This window comes from Haliotis asinina, chromosome 3 (assembly GCF_037392515.1).
Source record: "Haliotis asinina isolate JCU_RB_2024 chromosome 3, JCU_Hal_asi_v2, whole genome shotgun sequence".
NCBI lineage: Eukaryota > Metazoa > Mollusca > Gastropoda > Lepetellida > Haliotidae > Haliotis > Haliotis asinina.
This window is the reverse complement of record NC_090282.1, coordinates 88,518,922-88,532,904: the sequence shown is the minus strand read 5'-3', so window position 1 is coordinate 88,532,904 and position 13,983 is coordinate 88,518,922. Positions and strand designations below refer to the sequence as shown.

At 40.4% G+C, this 13,983-nt stretch overlaps 1 protein-coding gene across 1 annotated transcript in view; it reads left to right on the top strand.

Annotated features, from left to right (window-relative positions):
- LOC137277192 (beta-1,4-galactosyltransferase 4-like) overlaps nt 1–13,983 on the top strand; it is a 57,864-nt gene that overhangs the window by 28,313 nt on the left and 15,568 nt on the right. Inside the window, exons 3-4 of the mRNA XM_067808868.1 lie at nt 3,543–3,775; nt 6,751–6,935. Coding sequence (XP_067664969.1) covers nt 3,543–3,775; nt 6,751–6,935 — 418 coding nt within the window. The remainder of the gene's footprint in view (nt 1–3,542; nt 3,776–6,750; nt 6,936–13,983) is intronic.

Sequence of the window (13,983 nt, the reverse complement as noted above, 5' to 3'; positions counted from 1 at the left end):
TTCGTTAAACTTTGTTAAGTTTTTATGTGTCTTTGAATTTGGTGTTGCTTAATTAATTTCCATATGTATATATGGCCAGTTTTCACATTCACTTCATATAACATATGCCATGGGTGGCATTAGTATAATATACCACGTCGTCAGATTTTAACATTTATTACTCGCCCGTTGAAGATACTGCAGTGTAATATTTTCACTTCAATATTACACTAGTGTAAGACCGCTTGACGTATGACGTCAAAATGGTTCAAAGTTGTGACGTCACAGTGCTAATGTTGATGTCACTATTTTACTAGACCTTGCTTGACTTGAAAGCTGAGTGTCCTCACACTGTACGCAATTTCGCCGCAGTTTCTGCCAGTTTATGTTGGCGAGTAATAAACAGAATACTAAACTCGCTTCCATGAAATACCATTTTCATTAAACTCGTTAAAGATTTACAGTTACAGTCGAGGGAAGACAGGCAAAACAAACAACTCAAACTTTGAATGATATTCAGAAGTGATACATACACAAGAGGACATTTATGGATGTCAGCTTTTGCATTTACAGGAGCAAAGGATTACATTCTTTCTCCTTCATGGGGTGTATGAAACCTTGGAAGCAGGTAGCTTGCTACGAGAGTGCATTTTCTGTAAATTGTAATATTGATTCAGTGATATTATTATTGGGTCACAATGTTTAGAGTTTTGAGTGATAGTTACTATATGTCAGATTTCGTATTATATATAATAAATGTTCAGTGCTATTAGTATTTTAGCGGCAGGGCTTTAAGAGAATGTTTGACTGAGATAAACACGAGGCTGGTCGAGAAAATTCTTCGGTAATGGCGGTGGTCGTATTGTGCTCGAATATTCAGGACTGTGTATATATGGCTTATAATTGTGTTGACACACGGGACACATACACACAAATGGTTCAACTGAAGTATCTGCCTGCCTCTCTGTCAAGGCTTGACCTACATAACCTACCTTGACCTACCTGACTGCTCACCATGTAACATCCGGTATAACTGCTTCTCGCTCTAAAACCAAGACGTTGGTGAGTTGGTATCATATTTGTGACCCATTACTTTAGATTTGACTCAGTTGCATTGTACATGTAACCTCTGTTGTGAATCTTTGTATCTTGCCTTTGTTTTTGCTCAAGACAAAATATTGAAAATTTTAGCCTTCTTAGTGTTACATTTTGCTGGTTTTGAGGGGATTTCATATATCTTTTTGTCACGGCAAAATTGTAACCGCAACAAGCTACATAAGGACAACAAGTGGTAATAGAGGCGAATACGTATAGGGACAACAAGTGGTAATAGAGGCGAATACGTATAGGGACAACAAGTGGTAATAGAGGCGAATACGTATAGGGACAACAAGTGGTAATAGAGGCGAATACGTTCCGAAGGAAGCCAGTTATAAGTTTCCACTCATGGTTACAATATGTATTAATACTGCATTAATAACAGGTTGTTATTTGAATGTATTTATGTATGATGTATCTGCCTCACACCATTGCCAGTTCATTAAACTCGTTAAAGATTTACAGTTACAGCCGAGGGAAGACAGGCAAAACAAACAACTCAAACTTGCCATTGTCCAAATTGATATATTTATATTTTAACTTAAAGTGCGCTGTTCGGAAATATCGGTTCCGTCTGGCAATTACTTGTGTTACAATTGTATCTTGGTTTACTCAATCACATGTACAATATGCATTATTATTTCCAGATAAATTAACAGTCTTTGAATGATATTCAGAAGTGATACATACACAAGAGGACATTTATGGATGTCAGCTTTTGCATTTACAGGAGCAAAGGATTACATTCTTTCTCCTTCATGGGTGTATGAAACCTTGGAAGCAGGTAGCTTGCTACGAGAGTGCATTTTCTGTAAATTGTAATATTGATTCAGTGATATTATTATTGGGTCACAATGTTTAGAGTTTTGAGTGATAGTTACTATATGTCAGATTTCGTATTATATATAATAAATGTTCAGTGCTATTAGTATTTTAGCGGCAGGGCTTTAAGAGAATGTTTGACTGAGATAAACACGAGGCTGGTCGAGAAAATTCTTCGGTAATGGCGGTGGTCGTATTGTGCTCGAATATTCAGGACTGTGTATATATGGCTTATAATTGTGTTGACACACGGGACACATACACACAAATGGTTCAACTGAAGTATCTGCCTGCCTCTCTGTCAAGGCTTGACCTACATAACCTACCTTGACCTACCTGACTGCTCACCATGTAACATCCGGTATAACTGCTTCTCGCTCTAAAACCAAGACGTTGGTGAGTTGGTATCATATTTGTGACCCATTACTTTAGATTTGACTCAGTTGCATTGTACATGTAACCTCTGTTGTGAATCTTTGTATCTTGCCTTTGTTTTTGCTCAAGACAAAATATTGAAAATTTTAGCCTTCTTAGTGTTACATTTTGCTGGTTTTGAGGGGATTTCATATATCTTTTTGTCACGGCAAATTTGTAACCGCAACAAGCTACATAGGGACAACAAGTGGTAATAGAGGCGAATACGTATAGGGACAACAAGTGGTAATAGAGGCGAATACGTATAGGGACAACAAGTGGTAATAGAGGCGAATACGTATAGGGACAACAAGTGGTAATAGAGGCGAATACGTTCCGAAGGAAGCCAGTTATAAGTTTCCACTCATGGTTACAATATGTATTAATACTGCATTAATAACAGGTTGTTATTTGAATGTATTTATGTATGATGTATCTGCCTCACACCATTGCCAGATATGTGACATTCCCACCACACATTGATGAAATACACATCGAACAAATTTAGCCCTGATGGAGGCTGTTATACAGTTAAACCTATTGATAGAGGCTTGTACACAGTTAAACCCGTTGATGGAGGCTGGAACACAGTTAGACCCATTGCCAGAGGCTTGTACACAGTAAAACTCACTGATAGAGGCTTGTGCACAGTTAAACTCACTGATAGAGGCTTGTGCACAGTTAAACTCACTGATAGAGGCTTGTGCACAGTTACACTCGTTGACAGAGGCTCCTACACAGTTAAACCCATAGATGGTGGCTTGTACACACTTAAACGTATGGATGGAGGCTGGTATACAGTTTAGCCTATTGATGACGGCTAACAGACAGCTAAACCTATTGTTGGGGGCAAATGTATAGTTAAACCCATTGATGGAGGCTTGTACACAGTTAAACTCACTGATAGAGGCTTGTGCACAGTAAAACTCACTGATAGAGGCTTGTGCACAGTTAAACTCACTGATAGAGGTTCCTACACAGTTAAACTCACTGATAGAGGCTTGTGCACAGTTAAACTCATTGACAGAGGCTCCTACACAGTTAAACCCATAGATGGTGGCTTGTGCACACTTAAACGTATGGATGGAGGCTGGTATACAGTTTAGCCTATTGATGACGGCTAACACATAGCTAAACCTATTGTTGGGGGCAAATGTATAGTCAAACCCATTGATGGAGGCTTGTATACAGTTAAACTTATTGATGACGATACAGTTGCCTGCTTCCAGTTGGTGTCTCACCTATCAACGAGAATCTGGTGGCTCTGGAAGGACTCATCGGGAAATTTATCCCACATCAGCCGGGGGGTCACTTTCAGCCCAGGGAGTGCGTGTCCCGAACTAAGACCGCTGTGATCCTGGCCTACAGGAACAGACAACGTCATCTGATGATTCTCCTCAATCACCTCATCCCATTTCTAGTCCGGCAGCAGGCAGAGTTCGCTCTTTTTGTTATCGAACCGGTGAGTCTTAAGATCATCGTTAAGGTCGTGACTGTGATATTGTTGCTGCAGAATTGGCGATACTTCGAAAAGGACATTAAAACTTCGCCACAACATTAATAGGGTAATTTTTTTAAATACTTTTTTTTTTATTTTCATGGAAACCAAAGTCTTCTATAATAGCAGTCATTACAAAATACAATAAACAAATACATGAACATAATCAGATATCCAACGTACCATGATATACATAGCATCGTAATGGTTTTGGTAGGCCTGTCATTTTATGTAAATGAATCACCTGAGTCATGTCACGCCATTACCGAATTCTTACACCGAAAATGTTAATCGGTGGTAACAAAGATATCTGTTTCTATGAATTTGATTATGTTTAAAGAAAATATTGTTGAAAGGGTATAGTATTTATTGCTGAATTTAATTATAAGGATTGACTTGTATTTCTTTTGTTGCATTGAAGTATGAAACTAAAAACCAATGTGCTACGCGGATTCATACAGTTTTTAGTTTCATACTTCAATGCAACGAAAGAAATACACAGCCAATCCTTAACACATATTGTGCATAGCCAGCATATCCATAATATAATGATGTGTACAGTGGTATATCCGATATGTCATAAAGTACACGTATAAACATCATAGCATTCAATGAGTCACGTTGTACATAACATTATGTACGACATATCATATTGTCTATATCACTACATCTGACATATGCTGTACATTGCATCACATCCAACACATTTTATTGTACATTGCATCACATCTGATCTGTCATGTTCTGTCATGTATCACAGTCAGCATATGTTGTATATTGCAAATACATCCAACATATCATATTGTTAATAGCGCCACCTATAACGTGTCATGCTGTATATTGCAAAACATCTGGCATATCGCTTCGTATACAACACCACATCCGACACACCATGTTGTATTTATCACCACATCTGGCATATCATGTTGTATATAGCACAACACCAGACATATCATGTAGGATATAGAATCATGTCCAACCATATATAGTGTGTTATGACATTAACAGGGTAAAGTTTATGAGAGATCGGTACTAACATTTCAGATGTTAGCCTTTCATCATGACACATGTCCAATGTTGTTGTGAAAGTGAACATTTATCTAACCTCACACATAAATTTCGTTTTCTGATTGGCTCTGCCTAAGTAGACTTAGTCACAATACGTTTCTGAAAACACCACTCCTGAGTCTAACAAAACCTAGCAGGAGGTCGCGTCAGGTAACCTTTGAGATTGACCAATCAGAATACACCTTACCAACTCGCGAAAGTGACATTCGTACGTACCATTTGAACTTTTACCTCGGAAAGGTTTGTAGCCGAACGATTCCGAATGCTGTTTTCCATACGATCGGTACCCGGTAATGCACATAGAGCACGCTACAATACTCTCAGCAGTGAGTAAACAATCGTTGAAAATAGCGTTTCTATCAATATTCAAGCATGTCAGCTTGCAGAGATATTAGCTAATGGTAACCATGCCACTTGAGAGTCCTAATCATATAAACTGCAGGTCCAATACCGGTGTTCTATGCGGATTTTCGTTTATTGAGGGATCAGCGTCAGTGACTAGCGACTTCTTAAAGTGCCGCCCAAACCTAAACAGTAGCCGTTGTCTGATTGGTTAAATCCGTTCGGATTTGACTGGACGATCATAGGTCGCTCAAAGGTTACCGGACGCGATCTCCTACTAGGTTTTTACATCACTTGCTTATTAACGGTCCGATGTGAACATGTACACGGAAGCGTCATATACTATCCGAAAAAGAAATGCATATACGAGAGATCTGTTGCGAAAATGTTGTAGTTTCAAACATGTAAAACCCGTCCACAAGTAGACTTTAGTGCATGAAATTTTACACCAGTCTAGAAGGAGGTAATGTCTATACAACCAAGTGGATACTCTTAGAAAGCGGAGACGTAGAGCGCGATGGTGACGACGTAGCACGACCCCGACGTCGGGTGTCCTGGATCTCAGACTAATCCGTTTCAGCTTGTTGCGTACAGTTTGACCGGATATGCTCCGCAGTCCAAGCACCCTGCCTGCTGTGCTCTGAAAAGTGGTAGTATGATCAAGCAACTATAGTACCCGGATGTACAGATCTTCGGCTGCAGTGGTAACTCGAGGTCTGTTCGTACGGGGACAGTCATTTGTTACACCTGCTTGGTTGCAACGAGCTGCAAGCCATGATATCTTGCACAGACAAATATTCAGAGACCTGGCAACAGAAGATTGGTAATCTCCAGCATGCATTCTTTCAATGTCGATGTTCTCTGTTGGAGGGTCAAGATGTGACGTAGTGATTCGACCTTGAAACCCTTTCAAAACGAAAGCCAATTTCTGAAAGTAATCTGGATTTTGATTGCCAGACAGTGAAGGCTCTTTGGTGCACAATGTAAACTGAAAGGTGATTTCTGTCGCGTTGTGGCGATGCCTTTCTAATCCTTGTAAGAAATCTCATCAGAATCTACGTTTTCGTTTAAAATCGATTTTCCACTTCTGCAATTGAGTAAAATCATGTTATCAAAACTTTTGTTATATATTTTGGCAATTGTTTGAACACAATAAATAATTAATAGATTTTTAAGAATACAAATCGCCCATGCGTTTCTTTTGTTTTAATTTTGGACAGTATATATTGTCTTCAGGGATTTGTATATCCATAGAATTTTCTCCCGTGCTCGTTTAATACTTGCTGTCCCGTGTTTCTCAGACTGTATATTGTTGTAAAGGCCAGACAATTAGAATATAAAGGTCAACGCGTCCACGTCGTTCAGTATGTCTTGTACCCATGAATTTGTCTCACCGGAAGTTGCCCTTCAAGATATGGATGCATATGTGTTCCGCTAAAAGTATACCATATTCCACTGTAACTCTTCCATATTCTTCAAAGTATCGATTTATTTCGTCTCATAAGTAAGATTATGTTATGCTGTTATAGCTACCCAACGTAACGTTCAACAGAGCTCTTCTGATGAACATCGGCTTTGTGGAGGCTCTCAAGACGAAGAACTTCACCTGCTTTATCTTCCACGACGTCGACCTCTTGCCGGTGACTGATCACAACCTATACCGATGTGGCGCTACACCCAGACACATGGCTGTGTCCAACAGCAAACTTGACAAGTAGGTGTTCACCACAGAGAGCTCTGATCCTAGACTGTTGGTGCCTCGTCAAGGCATATGGTTGTGTCCTTCTGTGTGGTTTCTCCCATAGCTTGTCCTTACCCTAGCTATTTGGTGCCACGTCTGGGACACGTGGTTGTGTCCAGTTGTATGATTTCCCCTTCAACCTAACCTACATTTGTAATGCACTGCATAGACACATGGGTGACACTATTTCTGGCAAAAACATCTTTGCAGTTAACTTGTATAACTATTTATTATTATCGTATAGGCTAAATTGGGAAAGTCTCAATTAGTTATAGCATCTACCTTCTACTATCCGTCGATGTGTACATCAGTATTGTCTCGTAAATACTATCGAACCAGAGTCTCAGTATACAGCTGCTGACAGCATTCGATACAAGACATCGGTCTTTGGGTTTCCAAGAAATTACTTCAATACTTTATCACTTCATTTCTGTAACCATAACGTATAATTAATTACAAGCCACTGTAGCAATGGTGGCCAAAACGCTAAAACGCATGTAATTTGATATAATCTATTTTTACCGCAAATAATGAGAGCCTCAAATTCGGACCCTCAAATAAAACAAACGACCTAAAAGTATTGAGATGGTATGGCTTTATCGTTGCCCCCTTCCCCATTACTTTAACTACCACTGAAGTGAAAGAAATGTTTTATCGAGATTCATTTCCTAGACGCTTGTTTGTCGGAGCCCAATCAGAAGAAAGAGGTAGGTGCACATGGCTTGTAAAAGCTCATTTGTGACACTCCTGTGTCATGCCTGGTGTGGCTGTTTTCCTCCTTGTTATCAGAGCTCAGTGAACTGGTATGTTTTCCATCGTCAAAACCTCGGTGATACTGGAATGTTCTGTCGTCACTGAAATGCCTGTTGAACTCAGAACTTTTATTTATTCTATTATTAATTCTGACCGGTCAGACATTCCTATGCGGTGTCTTATTTGGATCATTCTCGTGGTTGCTGACGTTACGGGGTTTCCAGGAAGAGGTTGGGCCTCCCTGGACTCTCCTTGTCCAATGGTTTAACCTCCTGGCTCTCTTTGTACAGGGTTTAACCTCCCGACTTTCCTTGTCTAGGGTTTAACCTCCTGGCTCTCTTGTCCAGTGTTTAACCGCCTGGCTCTCCTTGTCCAGGGTTTAACCGCCTGGTTCTCCTTGCCCGGTGTTAACTCTCCCGACTCTCTTGTCCATGGTTTGCCCTCCTGGCTCCCCTTGACCAAGGTTTAACCTCCTGGCTCTCCTTGTCCAGGGTTTAACCTCCTGGCTGTGCCAATGTTAAGCTGACCAACGTGAAAGTTCATTTCTTGCCCCCAGACACCACATCGCAGAACTTTCAAGGCCCACTACATGACATATCTCGTCAAGCATATCATCCAGTGTGCTGAAGACGACTGGCCAAAAACGCTTTATCTCAGAGAAGATTTCTTTCACAAGTGAGTTTTGTTACGTGTATGTATAACCTATCCAAACATGATTGTATGCATTGAATGGTTGTTTTATGGATATTCATGTTGTTATGTCCACAAACTGTAATAAAGTCTTTTGAAACTTGTATACGTTCGTATGTTTTTAGCATTGCCGTGTCAAAGTGAAGTAACTCTACTGTAGCGGTGTTCATAAAAGTTCGTTTCAGTTGTCCGTACGTTTCACTATCTGAACGTTTTTTTATGAAAGACAGAAGTGTCCGGATTAACGCGGCCTGACTGTATTTCGTTGAACGTGAAACGAATATTTGGTTTGTTCCAGCGATGTGCTTACCTTCATCATGATAATGCTCGTCACCCTGCTGTTTTAGGCAAAATAATTGGGAATCTAGTACCATGCGGTAAGTATTCAGCATATTCCAATTCCAGTGTCATCCATCTGGAGATGAAGGTTCAAGAGTTTTGCCCTGGTGGTAATGGCTCTCTGCATGTCAATGTTGAATGTATTATTTCTGGAAATATTCCTTCTGCATATTCATGATGATTCGGCGCTCAGCGTCAGTTGTCTCATCTGGTGATAATACTCCCACAAGTTTATTATCTTTCGAAGCCAGACAATTGTGCAGAAACCATTGAACCCATGTTTTCACTCATGTGAGTCTTCTCCACGAGGAGAATCGAGAGGGTACCAGTCGTCAGGAGTCACATTGCATATTTAAAAACTCGCTCACTGGAGCGTATTTCTGTTCATCTCTTTCAGGTCATCCTCTGTTGATGACTTCAGCTTAGGTTCAGGCCATTCAGTTTCACCTCTCAGTAGGTTAGACGGCCCTGACGACCACAGCGAACTAGTAAGAAATTAAACTGTTGAACTCTGTCACCTCGACTATCATATCAGCAGGAATTTCCTCACTAGGAGAATGTCTCCACTGTGGCGGACTTGTAACATCATGGATTTCACTCACCCTGTTGGCAACGAAAGGTTTGAATATTGTGCTGTAATTTCTAATCCAGCATAGTACGTCCATGCTGTCTGACCAGAAGACCTGCCTTATGTCACACATCAAGTGCATCCGTGATATTCAATGTCAATTGCAGACCTCTGATAGCTGCCATAAGATCTAATCTGGGTATACTGACAGATTTCAGTGGAGCAGTCAGAGATGTCATATCTTTATGACTGCATAGACACCTGGGAACTTTCACTGATTCTAGCCCACACAAATCTTCAGTCATTGCTCTATTCTATTTCTATCCCCCGCAACGCGTTTTGGGTAGGGTATTAAAATGCACCCCGTCCGTCTGTCCGTCCTTGCACATTTATCGTCTTCGGAACAGAACTCTAAAACTGTTCAATATTTCTTCACCAAACGTGATACATAGATTGGTCTAGTGGTGTACTTATGCCTTTTTTTAGTTTTGGAATTCTGAATAAACTATTTCTGGCGTTTCCCCGGCAACAAGTGTGACTTTGGCTGAAATTGGAGGTAATGCGGAGGATGTTGATGGCTGCATCTTCTTGTTTAAGATTTCATCTACCTCATCATCCCAATCAAGTCCCGCCATCCACATCTCTTGCAGGATCACTTTAACAGTTACAACGGATGGTGCTGTAAAACGCAAAGGATCAAAACACCTGGCAACATATCTCAGGAAAAACCTCTTCTCATCAGTAATGTGACAGTTTACCCTAAATGTGAAACAATCACTTGTGCCTAACTACAGTAGACCAAGAGTTTTGACTAAAGGCAATGTAATCTGTTGAGATCAACCACATTCACCCTATCGTTCTCAGGTATGCCATCTAAAACCTCAAGACAATTTGGCGTCCACTTTCTTGCATGCATTCCTGCCCTAGACCTTGGTTCATTCAACTGTTCAAGAGTTCTATACCCTATTCCACATCTTCAACAGAAGTCATTCTATCGTCCATATAAGCAGTGGATGTTCTTTCATGTGAACTCGTGCATGTTCCTGTGTCACAAACTAGGCCGAAAATGGAGATGATGTAACTCCAAATACAACCCTGCCAAACTCGTACACATCAGGAGTTCTATTCATATCGATTGCACCCCCACCCATTTCATTTAGAAAGGGAATGAAGATGGTACTTAACAAGAAAAAACGTGCAAAAATATATGTGTACGTGATATCATAAAAGGTAGGGCAAAGTCTCTAGCACGCGCTCTCGCAGCACGTAACCGTATTTCAGTCGTACCACTAGACAGCAGCTGTACATGCACATTTAGGAGTAAATGCTTGCAACTCTTACTTCCAAATTGTAAGGACAAATTCAGCCATACTGGAAGAAGCAGGAATTTAAACACCACCACGCACATGTGCGTCACTGCCGCAAACGTTGGCTTCTCAAGGTAAAACCCACATGATAAATAGTTCATTCAATATAAGCAAGCTAGGAGAAACTACCGTTTAGCTAAGCAGCGTTACAGAAATGAAACATTTGACGAAATTTATCAGTCAGCTGAGCTAGATATTCAGGAGTACTTTAGAAATACAAAAAGGTTAAAACGCTAACGTATAACGGTGACTCCTGTAAGGCGCAGGAAGGCATATGCAATCGTCTTTGCAGGTACTTCAGTGACTTGTCGGTACCTCAGGATCAAGAATACCTTGATACTGGATTTACAGAGCACTTTGATAAGTTCGTAGACGATGCCGTATGAAACCCTGTAAACGGTAATTCTCTCCCTGTTTACTAATGATGAGGTATGTGATGTCATGAAACGTCTTAAAAACACACCCGCAGGTCCAGATGATATTTCAAACGAGCATGTAAAATATACAGGTCGGTCTGTTGTTGGTCATATTGTATCATTATTCAGCACCATTGCATCGTGTGAGTATGTACCAAATAATTTTAGTATTGGTAATGTTCTAGCAATTCAAAGGGAAATGGTGAAAGCAAGCATGATCCGTGTAGTTATAGAGGTATCACTCTTACACCAAACTCAAAACATTTTGAAAGATTACTGATCAAAAGAACTGAAACATGGACGAAAGCTGAAAACGAATTGCCCCACCCACTCCAGGATGTTATTAAGAAGGGTACGGGGGCGGCAGCGCTTACGCTAACGGAAAGTATTGCCTACTATGTCGAAAGAAATTCCAGTTTTTTAAATACCAGGGGTGCTGTTAGCTGACGACTTTTCTTTGTTAAGTGCATACTCAGTTGGCATTCACTTCTTGATGCAGTACATAAGTATGTGCACACACGGCACTTTAATGCACCAAAGAGTACATTTCTTTTATTTAGAGATACGACAAGAAATGTCCATCCTAAAATATACACTAAGGCGAAGGAAATACCTTCCAGTACACATGTAAAAATTGCTGGTCTCCAAATCCATTCATCCGGTAGACCTACAGAATTACGCAATCTGTATGTGAAAGGCTTAGGATGCTCTTTAATGCCAGTAAGAACCATAGCCTGTGTTTTGGTGGCCTCAACCCACTTTGTTGTGTCCGTATTTGGGAGAGAGTTATCCTCCCATGCGGTCTGTACGCATGTAATGTATGGGCTCGCTTACCTCAAAAAGAACATGCTATGCTGGAAACTGTTCTTTTAAACCAGTTTTGTATGAGTATCCAAAGCCTTTCAAAATGTGGATCATCCACAATAGCCAGAGAGAGTCTCGCCCTGGTTACCTGGTGTAAACAGTCCTCTTACTGCCTCCTTTGCAACAATCTGAAATTCTGCTTCTGACATTATCCATTCTCTGAGAGTCTGTACTGACTCCTGTCTATCCCTTTCAAACACCCACTTTTGATATTGTACTACCATAAGTTCAGTCATCTTTTCCAACAAAGTAAGTTAAAGGAGACCATTTCCCAACACCTCTACCCTATCTGATTCTCTGATGTTTGCGAAAATATCAGCAGTTTCTCCACATTCTCAACATATCCTCTCGAAAAGGTTTGAAAGTACTAATTCCCTCACTTTGGATTGCACTCTGCCGCCGTTTTCCACTAAAACGTCCTTTTAAGACTTACAAGAACAGCATCATAAGCTACGGAACTGTGGCCTAAAGACTGAATTGATTTCAAGACTTAACCTGACAGACATTGACGTAACTACAACAACGTAAAGTCGGGTGTTGCTAGGGACTGATCAATGCAAGTCATAAAGGCAGCCTTCCAGCTTTGGTAAGTTTTCACGTCACCAGAAAATATAGGTCTAGACTATTAACTATTTCCACATATCGTTCCCTGTGGCTTTGATTATCATACTCACCTGGGCGTAAGCTTTCTATCCATCTGAATATCAAATTAGTTCCTTTTCTATCTATGTTCTAGCGAAAATGTAACAGAAAACCACGCTCTGCTACCATTGCTGGAATTGAAAACTAAACTAACTAAACTTGTGATCTGTTTGGGGAACTAAACGTGACAATTTTGGTTAAACGGATGAAATAATTCAAACAACAAACACGAGAAACTAAAATTGATTCTCTTACAACAAATGCTAATTAAATAAGTAACATAATGTGAAACCTTTGAGTTCGACCATGGATCCTAGTGCACTGGTGGAGGACCTGGTTTAGTGATGAGTCGTGGTTCTTGCTGTGTCGCCAGATTCGACGAATCATTCAGAGAAGTGATCGATGATCGTGGTGGTCACACCAGGTACTGACTTTGTCACAAAGCCGTCACAAGCACAGATGTCAAGAGCAGTAAATGGCTGTATGTAGTGGAGGAAACATGTGTCTAACCCTGTGTAAAATCTGGATGTTGCCCCTTCTTTATATAATTGTGTTGCCCGATTATATAAAACACGTGAAGGAAAACAGACATTTTGGTTTTGCATTTCTTTTTTGGACCACACATACATACATACATACATACATACATACATACATACATACATACATACATACATACATACATACATACATACATACATACATACATACATACATACATACATACATACATACATACATACATACATACATACATACATACATACATACATACATACCGAATGGTCTCGACTGAGATTGATTACACACTGTATGGTTCACTCTATATATGCTGAACCACAAAAGAAATATCGCATTGATAGTGGTTTCTACTAGCACAGACTTTAATTCACTCTAATTAACAATCAAAACTGAGGATTGGCTTCAGAGTTCACACGAGCGAAATCACGGAAAATGGTACCACTAAGATACCAAAGCCAGTGTGGCCTCCGTGGGTATTGATGTAAGCGTTGCATCGTCCGTACATGGAAGGAAGTAGGTGATTACTGAAGATCACAAGCACTTGGGTCCATACTCTGCGAACTGCCTGATCGAGTCCAGCCGCAGTTGTCAAGTCATTGGTTGGAAGTCATTCAGTATTCTTTGAATCTCCCCCCAAAGGTGACTTAGGTGGACTTAGGTGGACTTAAATCTGGATTGAGTGCTGGCTGTTATAAGATGTGGATGCCATTTTGCCTTAGGAAGTCCGACCGGTGAAGGCCTTCAGCAACCCTTGCTTGCCATAAAATTCGACTATGTTTGTCGTAAGAGGCGACTAACGGGATCGGGTCTCGTCACTCTCTCTGACCTGATTCCATTTGGGCAGATCGACCGCCGTCATA